A 15,544-nucleotide genomic window follows, 5' to 3' on the forward strand; every position below is an offset into this window, starting at 1 on the left:
AAATAGTGGTTGGTTCAATGGACAAACAGAAGTGAGGGAGGATAAATTACAGATAACCTCTAGGTTTCTAACTGAGGCTGCTGTATGAATAGTAATATTCACTTGCAGAATGCAAAAAGTAGAGATTAGAAACTACTCTGTGCTATTGGAAAGACAATGATATTCTTTTGTTTTGTGCCAGTGAATATCAATCAGAAAATCTGATCAGAGTCAAAATCGTAATTCCTTTTTCTTTTTAGGCATACAAAACCTTTGCTAACCGAGTTAACAATTTAAAGAAAAAGTTGGATCAATTGAAATCAACCCTTCCTGATCCTGAAGAATCACCAGTCCCTTCCCCAAGCATGGATGCTCCCTCCCCAACTGGTTCTGAGTCTCCTTTTCAGGGAATGGGAGGTGAGGAATCCCAGTCACCAACCATGGAGAGTGAGAAATCTGCCACACCTGAACCTGTCACAGATAATCGTGATGTGGAAGACATGGAACTCTCAGATGTAGATGATGATGGGTCAAAAATCATTGGTATGTCCTTAGATAATTAGACAACTTAACTCCATATCTGTTTTGCTTTTCCAACAATAAGTCAATCACAGGCAAGTATTAAAAGATAATTCAGTCCTTATAAGATTAGATCACCAAGATAGCATTATTGTCTCTAGAGCAGTAGTTCAGGATTTGGTATGCCATATGGGTTAAGAATCATTCTTTGCCCAGTATGGGCACTGTTCAATATAGTAGCTACTAGTTACATGTGGCTATTAAGCTTTTTGAAACGGGGCTTGTTCAACTTGAGATGTGCTATAGGTATAAAATATACATTGGATTTCAGAAACTTAGTAAACTGCCCCCAAAAGAGTAAAAAAATCTCATTAAGAATTTTTATATTTATAACTGACTGAAATGAAGAATTTGGGATATACTGAGATAAATAAATTATTAAAATTAAATGTATCTTTCCTTTCAAATGGTTTCAAGAAAAATTAAACTTACATATATGGCTTAAATTATATTTCTATTGGACAGCACTACTGGGGATGGGGGAGAGTTATACTGGCATTCCTTATTCTCTGTCACTCCTGACTGTCAAGAATTCCAAAGCCACAGTTAACCACACTATCAGAACTAACCTGAACCGTTGAATTATTTCTCTGACATCCTCAGTCTTTATAATTGTTCTTATCAGACAGTTTGACTTCTGTTGGATTTAATGCACTGTCTATCCATATAAACTTGAAAACATCAAAAGGAATATATTGCAAAAGTGATCAAGAGTTAAAACATTGCAGTTTCAAATTAGTGCCTAATTGCATCACACAGTAGGGCAATTTCAGGAAGCCAAAGGAAAATACAATGAAGTATGTACTTTCTGTCTCTGAGAAAGTTTTCAGGTAATGGAAAAGAAAAAACAGGACAATGTATGACAAATATTATTCCCAAAAGACAGAACACAAATGCATACCAAATAATAACATGTCTCCAGAAATGTACAAATTTAATACCTAAGTACTAAGAAGATGCAAAGGAATTGTTGAAAAGTAAGATACAAAATAAATTCTGGAAATTCCTTTTAAGCAGGTATTGAAGGTGAGATCATAAATTATGACGTGTGACTTTTAAAAAAAAACACGAAGTGAGTGGTTGGCAGTTTTCTCCAGAGGAGTACTTTTTACTCCCAAATCAGGAAATATTAGGACATGTTATTTCATGTTGGAAGCAACATCTGGAAGGTAATAGGATGTAATATCTCTTTTCTTTGTTGAAACAGTGGAGGACAGGAAGGAAAAACCTGTGGAGAAGTCAGCTGTATCTACCACTTCTGTACCTACAAAACCAGCAGAAAGTATCTCCAAGGCCTCTCCGTGTACCCCAGTGCCTGTGACCATGACAACAACCCCCCCTGTTCCAAAGCCTGCAAATACTTCTATTCTATCCCCTTCCCCAGCATTGGCTTTGCCAAACCTGGCTAATGTAGATCTGGCTAAGATCAGTTCCATCCTTAGCAGCCTGACATCAGTCATGAAAAATACTGGTAAGTAAGGCCAGTAAAAAAGATAAAAAGTTAATTTCCATTCCTTTAATTGAACCATTAGTCTGGGTTTTTTGTTGATTTTTTTAAATTAATTTTTAAAGTTAAAAATATGATAAAAGTAAAACCAATAAAAAGTCCTTACAGAAAAATTAGAAAATAAGCAAAGAGAATAAAATATCTATAATCCTACTATCCCAAAGGAAACTACTTGTGTTTACCCTTACACAAGTATTGTGTGTATGAATGTTTTAGGAAATTAAATATCTGTAATAATTTTTCTTTCAATAATTGAAATACATTGCATATAGGTGGTTTCAAAACCAACTATTTAAAAGTAAACCACATATCTTGAAAGTTTTTATATCATTAATTGTATCATTTTTAATAGCTGCATAGTATTTTATAATTTATCTAATCTTTTATTATTAGACATTTAGTATGTTTCAATTTTTCATTCTTATAAAGAATAATGAATTACTGTGATACTAAAATTTTATGAACAATCCTTTCTAAAAGGGTTCATAAGTATATAGAGCTTTTTAAATGGAGATTTTTAATTAAAAAACTGCCAGGCATGGTGGCATACACCTGTAGTCCTGGAGGATCACTTGAGGCCAGGAGTTCCAGGCTGTCGTGCACTGTTTGCACCTGTGAACAGCCACTGCACTCCAGCTTGGGCAACATAAGAGCACCTCCGTGTACTCATCACTTACCTGCAACAGTATAACCATGGCAAATATTGTTTCTTCTATGTCCCACTCCAGATTATTTTGAGGAAAATCCAAATCATTTCATTTTATCATAAATACTTAAATATGTATTTCTAAAAGATAAAGACTCAAAAAAATCAGCATGTAGATTTTTTAAGTCTTTTCAGATGTTATAACTAAATTCATATCCAAAAAAGCACTATTTTATATGGTTGGTATATGAAAGTTCCTGTTGTTCCTTACCCTCTTCACTGTTTTGCTTTGTTTAATGTGTGTCAAATTCAACCTTAAAAAGTTGTTTTTTGTTTTAATTTGCATTTCTTTGATTAAAGATGCGTTAAAGTTTTTAAAGATGTGTTAAAAAATTTTTTTCATTTGATCTTTTTTTAATACAAATGTTTGCTTTTATCTTTATATATACTTTTTTCTATGTTAAAAATCAACTTGGTGTTTTAAAATTTTAAAATGTAAAGGAAGTTTCTTATATAATTTCATTTTAAAGACCATTTCAAAAGCAAATAACTTACCAATCATAGAATTATACGTGAATTACACAACTGCAGTGGCTGTGGTCATCCAGTCAGCCAGCAGTATTTATTGAGCACCTACAGGACTCTGAGGTGTAGGTGCCATTTGGTAGAGAAAAAAGAAATAAGTTGCCTGGTCTCTTTCTATTAGGGCTCTCAAAACTAATGAATATATATGAAAAGAACTTAATACTTGTTTGTTTTAAGGGTGTTCAAAGTAGAAGGAGCAAATCTTAATCTCATTTTCAGGTTTGTTTTTATACATGCCTTGATGCAGACCATTTGTGGATTGGTCACAGAAGAATTCCTGTTAAACATTATCAAATTTGTTGGAGTGGAAAGTATCATGAATTGCAAGATCATTTTGAATTGCATTTTCTTGAGTTCATATTTCTGCCACCAGGGGTCAGTCCTGCATCAAGACCTTCTCCAGGAACTCCTACAAGTCCCAGCAACCTCACCAGTGGCCTGAAAACACCCGCACCTACCACAACAACATCTCACAACCCTCTGGCAAATATCCTCTCGAAGGTGGAGATCACCCCAGAGAGCATTCTGTCTGCTCTTTCCAAAACCCAGACACAGTCAGCCCCTGCACTGCAAGGTAAACTGACATGTGCCAGAGGGGCTTGAATTGTGAATGTTTGTCTCTTGTTTTATCCTGGATTCCATTTCTGAGGAATCTAAATTCATAAAATGTATAATACAGTTAATTCATTATTCTTTTCATATTTATCATCTATGAGCCAACATTTAAAGAATTATAAAATGTCAAAGCTGAAAGAAACTTTAAATATTATCTAGTCTCATCCCCTCCTTTTCAGGTAAGGAAACTAAGGCTCAGTGAGGTGATGTGACCTGCTTAAAGTCACCCACCTATCTATTCAGTGATAAGCCAAGACTAAAAGCCAGATTTCTTGACTGGAGTCCAGTATTCTTTCACCAACACCATGACACCCCTAAGGGCTGCATTAATCATCCCAGCTTTTAATATAGGTTAATGTATATTGAGTTTTATATGTTTTAATGTTAACTGAAGCTAAAGACAGTAAGAATGGTCAATCTTATAAAAAAAAAAAAGTCTCGTTTTTGTGTCCTAATGTTTTATAGAGGCCTCTCTTTTTCCATGTGGTATGTCTTTTTGGTTTTCCCCTACCTATAATCTCTACCTCATTTGAACCTTTCTGTTCAGCTTTGTTAATTATGTTTTGTGCTGACACTGTCTGCTTCTAACATTTTTAATAAGACTTACCTGCTTTCTACTCTCTTACCCTCCAGATACCAACACAGTCCTTTTTAAGCACCTTGTTATAATTATACCATAAATTACAAATACCAGAAAGTCCAGGTACAGTGGTTCATGCCTGTAATTCCAAGCACTTTGGGAGGCCGAGGCAGGACTGCTTGAGGGCAGGAGTTCTAGACCAGCCTGGGCAATGTAGCAAGACCCCAACTCTATAAAAACTAAAAAAAATTAGCCAGGCATGTGTGGCACATACCTGTAGTCCCAGCTACTCGGGAGGCTGAGACAGGAGGATCGCTTGAGCCTAGGAGTTCGGGTTACAGTGAACTATGATGATGCCACTCTACTCTAGCCTGGGCAACAGCAAGAGCCTTTCTCAAAAAAACACAAATGAACAATGTCTTCAATGTGGTGATTTACTTTATATCAGTAGTTTCATTCAAGGGCCTCCAGGGGACATTTGGCAATGTTTGGAGACCTTTCTGGTTATCACAACTGGTGTGAGGGTTAAGGTGCTACTGCCTTTAGTGAGTAAAGGCCAGGAACATGCTGCTAAACATTCTACAAGGCATAGGACAGCCCCCAGCAACAAAGATTAATCCAGCCCAAATGTAACCAGTACTAAGGTTGAGAAACCCTGCTCTATGTGAATACAGCAGTATAGATATATGTTAATTCCTGTTTCCTAAACTGTTCTGATTGTGTCATCCACAGCCTTTATAAACAGATTTTCAATCAAAGACTTAAGTGGACGTGGCTTGTTAAGATTGAAGAAAAGTAGTAGTTAGTGGTGAGAGATAATCTTACCCATTACCAGAAACTAAGTAGTATCTGTCTTAAATAGATGGTCTTTTGAAGAATTCATCCCATAATATCTGAAAGATAAGCTGAAATATCTTTTAAAAATCATATGATATTATCATGTATCACATTCTAGTTTTTGAAGATTTCTAGTTTTGGTGAGAACACTGACTACTAAGAATTAAACTATTACGAGGAGGGAAATTATATAGCCAAGGAACTTTTTAGAATGAAACATGGATTTTTTTTTTCCCAGGAAGATAACTGACAAACATTATTTTAATTGTTTGGACATTGAATATTAGATACTGGGTTACTGGATAACAATAAAAACCATGCAACATTACTTAGAAATAGATGGCTTAAAAATGCTAGAAGGATGGATGAACCCTGAAATTCTTTAGACCTTAAATCTTTTAGAAAATCTGGGTTAAAACTAAAATTCTGAAGAAACATTAATTGAAGTGTCGTTTGAAGTATTATTTCTTTCATTATAGCATTACTAAGGAACAGTTTTAATGTATTCAGTGACTAAAGCTATAAATTTGGGTGAAATGTACATTAAAAGCTTTCCTTTATGACCAGAAATTGGGTAAATGTTCCAAAACGTGATTGCATTTATAGGACCTTGTGTTATCTCTTTGTCAAATATTTTCTTTTAATTTTTAATAGCAATTTGTTTTGTTGAACTTTAACCTTTGCTCCAAAGAATACTTTCTCAGTGCTTCTGAGAAGGTTTTGACTATCGATGAATAGGGTTGACTCTCATCGTTGTTAATATGGACTAATCAATAATCCTTGGATTTTCCACAATTTTCCACACTATGAAATGGGGATTACGTGTTTTCTTGTAAAAGGATCAGTGCCCCTGGTGGTCTGGGTTTATAAGTCTTTTGATGTATGTTTATATATTTAATATTTATTATAATTATATTTTACAACCAAAACTAATAGTTGAAAACATTGTTTCTCTAAAGGTATACCAACCTAACAAGAGATGCTTCTTGAAAAAAAGTGTTCCCTCTTCAAATAAATTTCTGAAATTTATATATACTATCTCCCTCTTAAAAATAACAGTGTACATTAACTTATTTGAGGTAAACGTAGAGGTTGGAAAGGTAGGGCAGAGTATCTTTTTGCATTTAGAAAAATATTTCCACAGGTCAAACATCAAGAAATACTGGTTTAAAGAGTTTTAAGAATTTTGTCTCTTTTCTTTTCCTGCTTTGCATTATTTAAACTGAATGATTCTGACATTAAAATCTCTGCCTTCCTGTTGCCTTTTATTGTGCCATGTTGGGCTCATTTCTGGACTGTACTAGAAGCATTTCAGTTATTTGCTCTTTATTGATAAGTAAGTAGGTCCAGTGTTTTCTATAACATTTAGCCATTGCTTGTTTGGTCTGGATTCCCTTTGGCTTCATACTTTGTGTATCAGGTTCCCACCAGAATGAATGAGAATATCTGATTAGCCTACATTGTATTGTATGGTGGGGAGTTGTTCTTTTTAACCCCTCTAATCTTTGTTTCTACAGGCCTGTCATCTTTACTTCAGAGTGTTACTGGGAACCCAGTTCCAGCCAGCGAAGCTGCATCACAGAGCACTTCAGCCTCCCCTGCCAACACCACAGTCTCTACCATAAAGGGAAGAAATCTGTCCTCTAATACCCAGTCTTTTATTCCCAAAAGCTTCAACTATTCTCCTAATTCATCAACTTCTGAAGTCTCTTCAACTTCAGCCAGCAAAGCCTCAATTGGGCAAAGCCCAGGGCTCCCAAGCTCTACTTTTAAACTACCGTCCAACTCTCTAGGGTTTACAGGTACCCACAATACTAGCCCTGCTGCCCCACCTACTGAAGTTGCCATGTGCCAATCTTCAGAGATCTCCAAGCCAAAGCTGGAGTCAGAGTCCACCTCCCCAAGCCTGGAAATGAAGATCCACAACTTTTTAAAAGGTAATCCTGGTTTCAGTGGCTTAAACTTAAACATCCCAATCCTGAGCAGTTTGGGGTCCAGTGCCCCATCAGAGAGCCATCCCTCAGACTTCCAGCGTGGCCCTACTAGCACCTCAATCGACAACATTGATGGAACCCCTGTACGGGATGAACGGAGTGGGACGCCCACCCAGGATGAGATGATGGACAAACCCACATCCAGCAGTGTAGATACTATGTCCCTGCTTTCTAAGATCATTAGCCCTGGTTCCTCAACACCCAGCAGTACGAGATCACCACCCCCTGGGAGAGATGAAACCTACCCCCGGGAGCTCTCCAATTCTGTATCTACATATCGACCCTTTGGCCTGGGCAGTGAATCTCCCTATAAGCAGCCTTCTGATGGAATGGAGAGACCATCCTCCCTGATGGACTCTTCACAGGAAAAGTTCTTTCCAGATACTTCTTTCCAAGAAGATGAAGATTACCGAGATTTTGAGTATTCAGGGCCTCCACCCTCTGCCATGATGAACCTAGAGAAGAAACCAGCCAAATCTATCCTGAAATCGAGCAAGCTTTCTGATACCACCGAATACCAGCCAATCCTGTCCAGTTATAGCCACAGAGCCCAAGAATTTGGGGTAAAGTCTGCTTTCCCTCCATCTGTAAGGGCTATCCTGGACTCTAGCGAGAACTGTGACCGTCTCTCTTCTTCCCCTGGGCTATTTGGTGCCTTCAACATAAGAGGGAATGAACCTGGGTCTGACCGGTCACCATCACCGAGTAAGAATGATTCATTTTTCGCCCCTGACTCCAACCACAATAGCTTGTCTCAATCCACCAGTGGGCATCTCAGTTTGCCACAGAAGCAGTACCCAGACTCCCCTCACCCGGTCCCACATCGTTCCCTTTTCTCTCCGCAGAATACCCTTGCCGCTCCCACGGGTCACCCACCCACTTCAGGCGTGGAGAAAGTCCTGGCCTCCACCATTTCCACCACGTCGACGATTGAATTTAAGAATATGCTTAAAAACGCCTCACGCAAGCCCTCAGATGATAAGCATTTTGGCCAGGCCCCCAGCAAGGGCACTTCAAGTGATGGTGTCAGTCTCTCAAACCTTACCCAGCCCAGCTTGACCGCCACTGATCAGCAGCAACAAGAAGAGCACTACCGCATAGAAACCCGTGTTTCCTCCTCCTGCTTAGACTTGCCTGATAGCACAGAAGAAAAGGGGGCCCCCATAGAAACCTTGGGTTATCATAATGCATCCAATAGGAGGATGTCAGGGGAGCCAATACAGACCGTAGAGTCCATCCGAGTTCCTGGGAAGGGAAATAGAGGACATGGGCGCGAGGCTTCAAGGGTGGGTTGGTTTGACCTGAGTACATCAGGCAGCTCTTTTGACAATGGCCCCTCAAGTGCCTCTGAGTTGGCATCCCTTGGGGGTGGGAGCAGCGGAGGCCTCACTGGCTTTAAAACAGCACCGTACAAGGAACGGGCACCCCAATTTCAGGAGAGTGTCGGCAGCTTTCGTTCCAACAGTTTCAACTCAACATTTGAGCATCATCTCCCCCCGTCCCCCTTGGAACATGGGACACCCTTCCAGAGAGAGCCAGTGGGGCCATCATCTGCCCCACCTGCCCCTCCTAAGGATCATGGTGGTATCTTCTCTCGAGATGCACCTACTCATCTACCCTCTGTGGATCTTTCGAACCCCTTCACAAAGGAGGCAGCCCTGGCCCATGCTGCCCCACCCCCTCCTCCTGGAGAGCACAGCGGAGTTCCTTTCCCTACCCCACCCCCTCCTCCAACCCCTGGGGAACATAGCAGCAGTGGTGGGAGTGGTGTCCCCTTTTCTACTCCACCCCCTCCACCACCTCCTGTTGACCATTCTGGAGTTGTACCCTTCCCAACCCCAGCACTGGCAGAGCATGGAGTGGCAGGGGCTGTGGCAGTATTTCCCAAGGACCATAGTTCCCTTCTTCAAGGGACCCTGGCTGAGCATTTCGGGGTGCTCCCAGGACCCAGGGACCATGGGGGTCCCACCCAACGGGACCTGAACGGCCCTGGCCTTAGCCGTGTACGCGAGAGCCTGAGCCTACCCTCCCATTCTCTGGAGCACCTGGGCCCAGCCCATGGAGGCGGAGGTGGGGGAGGCAGCAACAGCAGCAGCGGCCCCCCCTTGGGTCCCTCACACAGAGACACCATCAGCCGGAGTGGTATGATTTTACGGAGTCCCCGGCCAGACTTTCGGCCTAGGGAACCTTTTCTCGGCAGAGACCCGTTTCACAGTTTAAAGAGACCCAGGCCACCTTTTGTTAGGGGCCCTCCGTTCTTTGCACCAAAACGCCCATTCTTCCCTCCCAGGTACTGATGGAAACCAAGGGAAAGGCATTTAGAGAGCGTTGGAAGTAGGAGTTTGGTTTATTATTGTTGTTGTTTTTGTTTTCCCTTCCTTTATTTTTTTATTATAATGAAGGGCCTCTCTTCCAAATTAAAAAGTCATATATGCTTGCATTTCACTGTTCCATCCAGTCCTCCCTCCCACTGCACTTATCTACCTTCTCCAAGTTGTTTGTATTTTAAAAAAAAAAAAAAAGGTAAACTCAACTTAAGCCACTTCATTTGGCTGGGGGCTTGGGGAGTGGGGAGGAAAACTATATTTTACCCCATCTGTTGAAGAATATTACATTTGAAATAAAACTTCCATCAGTACAGATGATAACATGTGCGATGTTGGGATTTTCTTTTGGGCTTGGTTTATCAGGTAGTCCATGGAAGGAAGGATTCCTGTCCCCTTGTCTCTCTAGCTAAGTAATTGCTGTAACCAGCTTGGCTCCCTTCCCTGTTTCCTCTTGTGCCCTGCTGACAGCCCAGAGGTGTTACAAGGGAGGAAATATGGGAGACTTGGACCTTACAGGTTTATTTGTTTTATTTTGTTTTTAAAGGCATGTTGAAGTTGAGTTCTTTACCCTTCTAAATTTTTTAATCAGTGTCTTTCTCTAAAGTACTATCAGGCAATAACTTTGAGGAGGATACAAACCTCATTCTATTCTAGTAAAATTTTTTCACTTTATCCTTGGAATGAAAGACGGGGCTTGATATAATTTCAAGGTTAGAATAAGGAGCGACTACAATATATAAAATTCGGAAAGGAACCACCAGTGGTGTTACATGACCTGCCTATCCTTCGTAAACGAAAGAATGGGAAGCATTTTCAAGGTAGTTTCACCTGCCTTGCACTAAGCTCTTGCGTCCTTCTTTTCTTTTTTGACTTTTTTTCCCCTTGGTTTTCACTTCTACTGTGGCCAGAAAAACAGTTACTACAATTGACTGTTGATACAAAGGTGTAACTGAAATATTACCCCTGCATTTTTTAATATAAGAAGTATACATTAATTTTACCATGGTGCCTCCCTAATGTGAATGATATTTGTTGGTGGTTTTCAACAAAGGATAACTATTAGAGAAAGGAAAATATTTGTCTTTATTTTCCTTTCCCCTTGCTTCAGTTTCACCCTTATTGATGATATTTTAAAGGAGGAGATGCAATAGCATTTTTCTTTGTGTTGTACTTGTTCAGATGTGTCTTAGAGACAGATGGTTATTACTATACATACCTTTACAGAGAAACAGGAGGTCTTAGTAAATCTGAATTTGCCCTACACTATAGATAGCAATCTGTTACAATTCAAAATTCAATCCTTATCCCCCCCGTCCTCACCCCAGGAAATAATGTTTCTGCCCTTAGTCATTTTACATGAGAGAGAAGTGCTTTCCTTCCCTGGACTGAAAGGCTTATTTGTATTTCCACATCTAGTACTTGGGAAAAAGACAATCACTGTACTTTTAAGTGTTTATATCTAGGGACACTGAAGAGCAAATGTTGCTTTACTACTTTTTTTTTTTTTAGTGTCTTACCCAAGGTGTACACACTGATAATCTCTAGCTAGATGAATAAAATAGTGTTCAGTTTGGGGAGAAATTCCAGCAGGTTTCATATATTTTCTCCCAAGTTAGTATGGAACTAACTATAGAAGTATAGGAGTTGCTTTGGATTCCTCCAGTGGAATATTAAAGTTGGGGAGGGTGAGTGGTGTAGTGACAGACGGTGCTTCTTTGTCTCAGAATAAACTTGCTTTTCAGAGAAAGTTTAGACCAGGTGTGCATTAGTTGGGGGTTTTTGTGTAACTTATTCTGTGTTATTTATTTGGGTTCACCTTGTGTTCTGTTAGCGCATATCTGGTCTTAAGCCAGCTGTTTGTTCTTTCCTTGACCTCTCCAGCTTCTCTGCCCTGTAACTCTCCCCATGAAAATGCATGATACCATGACCCTGCGTGTGGGATAGGGTGTATAGTGTAGCAAAGAAAAGAAAGTATAGTTATATCAAGTCCCAGGACATTTGTTTAGAGAAAGACAGAAATTGGTGTGGGGAGAATTTTATTTGACATCCAAAACTGAAATAGATTTTTTTTTTTTCTTTTTGCAGAAATCAAGTGGGATGTTTTTCATTCTAGAATAAGAATGTGAATTCTTTCTGCTGCTTTTGTTTAAGCTAAAAGTAGTGTTTACTTGAAATGGCTCTCTGACCATTTGATTTTATCAGAAAATGTGGAGATGTCAGGAAAGTGGCTTCCTGAATATTGGGGCAGGGTAATTGTCCTCAAAAGCACGATGGCTAATACCTGAAAGAAAGACTTTGTTGTACAGTTTAAAAGATGGACTTTTAAGGAGTTGGTTTTTTGTGGGGTATTTTTGTGTTGTTTTGTTTTTTAAGCCACAAAATCCTCAGTATTTTTGCTTAGGATGGAAGTGAGTATTCGTATGAGACTGTCAGCTTTTAATTTTAAGGAACTCTGTCTACAACAGTAAATGAAGATGACAATGTATATATGTGATATAGTGAAATGAAAAAGACAATTCTGGTATTCATAACATGAGACAAAAGGGTTTTATTCTTTCTGTGTCTGTGATTTAAAATTCCGTGACCATGCTCTGACTTTTGTATTTCAACCTAAGTTTAAAAAAATAAACAAGATATTTTTTAAAGAAAGCATAACATAGTGTGTCTGGCAAGGACTTGATTAATGTGAAAGCATAAATACAAGAAGTTGTTATTAAGGTTCTTAGTGTTCACTGTAAAATCACAGACAGAGAATTGGTTTGGTGGGGGTTTGGAATACACTAGTACCACCTAAAGTTCAGTGATACAGTATCAGAAATAGGGTCCTTGAGTGTTTTGAAAGCGCTTACTCTTCAATCAGCTTAGATAGGAGCTCTTTCCTTATACCCCTCTGCCCTCTCAAAAGTCAAGAGTAAATAGAATTTGGTTTGATTGTAGGGAGGGTAAAATGAGCAGAGAATACGTATGACTTTTATCCTTTTCAATACCAGGAATACAATGTTTGTGATATATATGGTACAGCAAACCTATCTAGATAATGTGAATACGCTAAACTTCCTAATTGCAAAATATTCACTCTGAAGTTACCGGTTCATGCAGAATTAAGCTTCAGCTGTTATTGTTTTGAAGCCGCTGTAAATTACTGCTTTCCCCCATTCCCTCCCCCGTTTTTTTTTCTTTAAGTGGGCAGGGGTGCCTGTTAAGATTAAAATTTGTTCAGTGTGGAAAACAAAACAAGTACATGCTTTAGAAGCAACAGCAATGAAATCCTTTTGAAATGTGTATTAATATCATTTAATAAAATAACTAGTTCTAAAGGTTTGACATTTTTCTTTGAGATTGGGGCTTTGACCAAGGGCCCCTGGCTTCTCTGGTGAGTGCAAATAGGAGGGAACTTCTCCAGGAGCTGAAACTGCTGCTTTTGTGAAGCAGGCCTGTGGTTGGAAAACCTAAATTTTCTCCAGCAAAGACCCAACATGACTGTCCAGGGTTGAAGGTGAAACCAACTACAGAATGCAGAAAGAAAAGCCTGAATATATCTCTGAAGATGTGATTGTACTGGCTTTTGGTTCAAGGGTATGTGGGGGCGGGGGGAGGGAGTGGTGTGGTGTGTGTGCCCGCATGTTTCTGAGGCACAGAAAAAGATGCCACAGACCTCTCATTTTGTCCCTTCCTGGTAACCACTTGCACTTTACTCTTCTTCCAGCCATTCCTTTGTTTTTTTAAATCTCTTTGTCCTTAATATTTTGTTTCCAATTTAATAAAGTACGGTTTCCTTTGTTGTGTGCTTGACTTTTCCCCCTCATGTTGATCTTATCTAGATGGCCCCTTTGACTTCTGCACCCAAGGTCACTGAAAGCGATCGGAGCCTCCTCTAAGATCTTCATGGCCTTGTGGATTTTGTTTGTTCCTTTGTGTAAACTGAATTTTGGAAAGGGATGATGGGTGGGGTGAGGTAACATGTTCAGGGAGTAGTTTGTAATGAACTGGGATATACTCTATGGATAATTATTTGTATGTGTCTTCAAAAGTTTGTACAGTTGTGAGTCAAGAAGCATTTTTAAAGCAAGCGTAATATTGGGGCAAGGGGTAGTAGGGATCCTTCTGGCTATTTCTTTCCCCACATCTACCCTTCTTATTGGGTATTGGTAATGTCATGCAGAAGCCACACTTGACCCTTCTGTCTTGCCCCATCATCCCCTTTTCATAATCTAGTGAGGCTTAATAAATGGAATGTTGGCTTTAAGGGGTAAAGAAGGATAGTCACTGAATCTGGGCCAGGCCTGGGTCACTGGCAGGGTAGAAGGCTCTGAACAGTAGCCTTGATTACATGAAGCAATGTACATGTGTCACCAGACACTTAAGAAATTGCAGTGGCCTGGGAACACACCCAGCAGGTAGGGTGTACCACTGTACTGGAATCTGGCTCACCCTTTTTTCCTTGTCCCTTCTCGGGGACCTTGACTTGCCCCCCTGATTCCTATCTCTACTCCTAAGGAACCAATAGCTTTAACTTCCTCATTGGCCTTTCTAGGCACGTTATTGAAAATGCATAACTTTCTCTGCCTAAGTTGTTTTATTTAAGCCAATCTTGTATAGTGGGGATGTTATCCCCTCATGTATGTAGACATAGTAACACAAACACCATCAGAATGGGTTTTGGGGTACTGGGGCGTTTCTCATACTTGTTCATGAGTAACTGTATGGACAAGTCTGGCCAGCTGCTGTTCACAATTGCTGAGTAATAACTCATTGAGGCTGCACAGACAAGGCTTCAAGAGGGACACCAGTAAGAGATTGGCTCTTAAGTAAACATCCTATTCTCCCTTCCCCCCAGGTAGAAGTAGAGAGAAGCTCATATGTTTTAAAGGAAAGGAGCAAGTGTAATGTAAAACTAAATGTCAGAGTTACTTTTGACTAATTGCTGGGGAAGGGAAGGAGAAACCTTTTTTGCTTAGTTACAAGTTTGAGGGGAAGGGGATAATAAATCTGAGATCTATTTAGAAACTGATAATTGCAGTTACAGCCGTCCCTCTGTATCCATGGGGGATTGGTTACAGGACCCCAGCAGATACCAAAATCTGTAGGTGATTAAGTCCCTTATGTAAAACTGTAATATTTGTATGTCACCTACACATATCTTCCAGTATATTCTAAATTGTCTCTAGACTACTTATGATACCTAATACAATGTAAATGCTATGTAATACTGTTACACTGTATTGTTTTTTTAAATTTGTACTATTTTTTATTGATTTTTTTTTCCCCTTGGATATTTTTGATTCGTGGTTGGTTGAATCCACAGATGCAGAACCCCGGGATGTGGGCTGACTGTACTTTATGGTTTCATTATTTTATTTTATTTTTTTCTGTCTTTTCCCTTTATTCCCACCTAGGCAAGGGTCAGAAGTTAAGAATCTGGGTGGAGAGGCTGGTGAACTCTGCAGTGCCAACTGAGAAAACACAGGGTGCCGTTTTTTGTGTTTGATTCAAACAGGTGTTGGCTAAACTAGTCCACCTTGGACACGTTTGGGTTCATGGCAAATTAGATGTTTCAGCAACTAACTTCCCTGTCCCCATTGTATCCCCTTATTTTTGGGATACAAGTCCTTTGCCACATAATTTGTGGGAAAAAGGAGATAAAAGGACTTGAAATTTCCTACATTTTTCTTGAGGTGTTCTGAGTTGGGATGGATAGAAAGCAGATGGACTCCACCCACTTCCTCCATTTTCCCGTCCCCCTCGCTGGGAGTCCTTTGCACCTACATGAGGTAGCCAGTTGTTGCCAAGGGTAGTAGTGATCAGTAAAGGATTAATTTGAAATCTTGGTTATTTAGAAGTGGACTTTAGTTGTATACAGGTTGAACATCCCAAATCCAAAATGCTCCAAAATCC

General features: G+C 39.7%; 1 protein-coding gene across 6 annotated transcripts in view; it reads left to right on the forward strand.

Moving 5' to 3' along the window:
* RPRD2 (regulation of nuclear pre-mRNA domain containing 2) overlaps positions 1-13,428 on the forward strand; it is a 102,401-nt gene extending 88,973 nt beyond the window's left edge. For 2 of the 6 annotated variants that reach the window (XM_045544925.1, XM_045544926.1), the window contains 5 exons: positions 240-522; positions 1,766-2,029; positions 3,670-3,870; positions 6,846-8,027; positions 8,168-9,048. In XM_045544925.1, coding sequence (XP_045400881.1) covers positions 240-522; positions 1,766-2,029; positions 3,670-3,870; positions 6,846-8,027; positions 8,168-8,256 — 2,019 coding nt within the window. In that variant the 3' untranslated portion in view covers positions 8,257-9,048. Of the gene's footprint in view, positions 1-239; positions 523-1,765; positions 2,030-3,669; positions 3,871-6,845 lie in introns of all 6 variants that reach the window. The other 4 variants (XM_045544927.1, XM_045544929.1, XM_045544923.1 and 1 more) reach the window with 2 other exon arrangements.
* Positions 13,429-15,544: the final 2,116 nt, after the last annotated feature.

Source organism: Lemur catta, chromosome 3 (genome assembly GCF_020740605.2).
Source record: "Lemur catta isolate mLemCat1 chromosome 3, mLemCat1.pri, whole genome shotgun sequence".
Taxonomy (NCBI): domain Eukaryota; kingdom Metazoa; phylum Chordata; class Mammalia; order Primates; family Lemuridae; genus Lemur; species Lemur catta.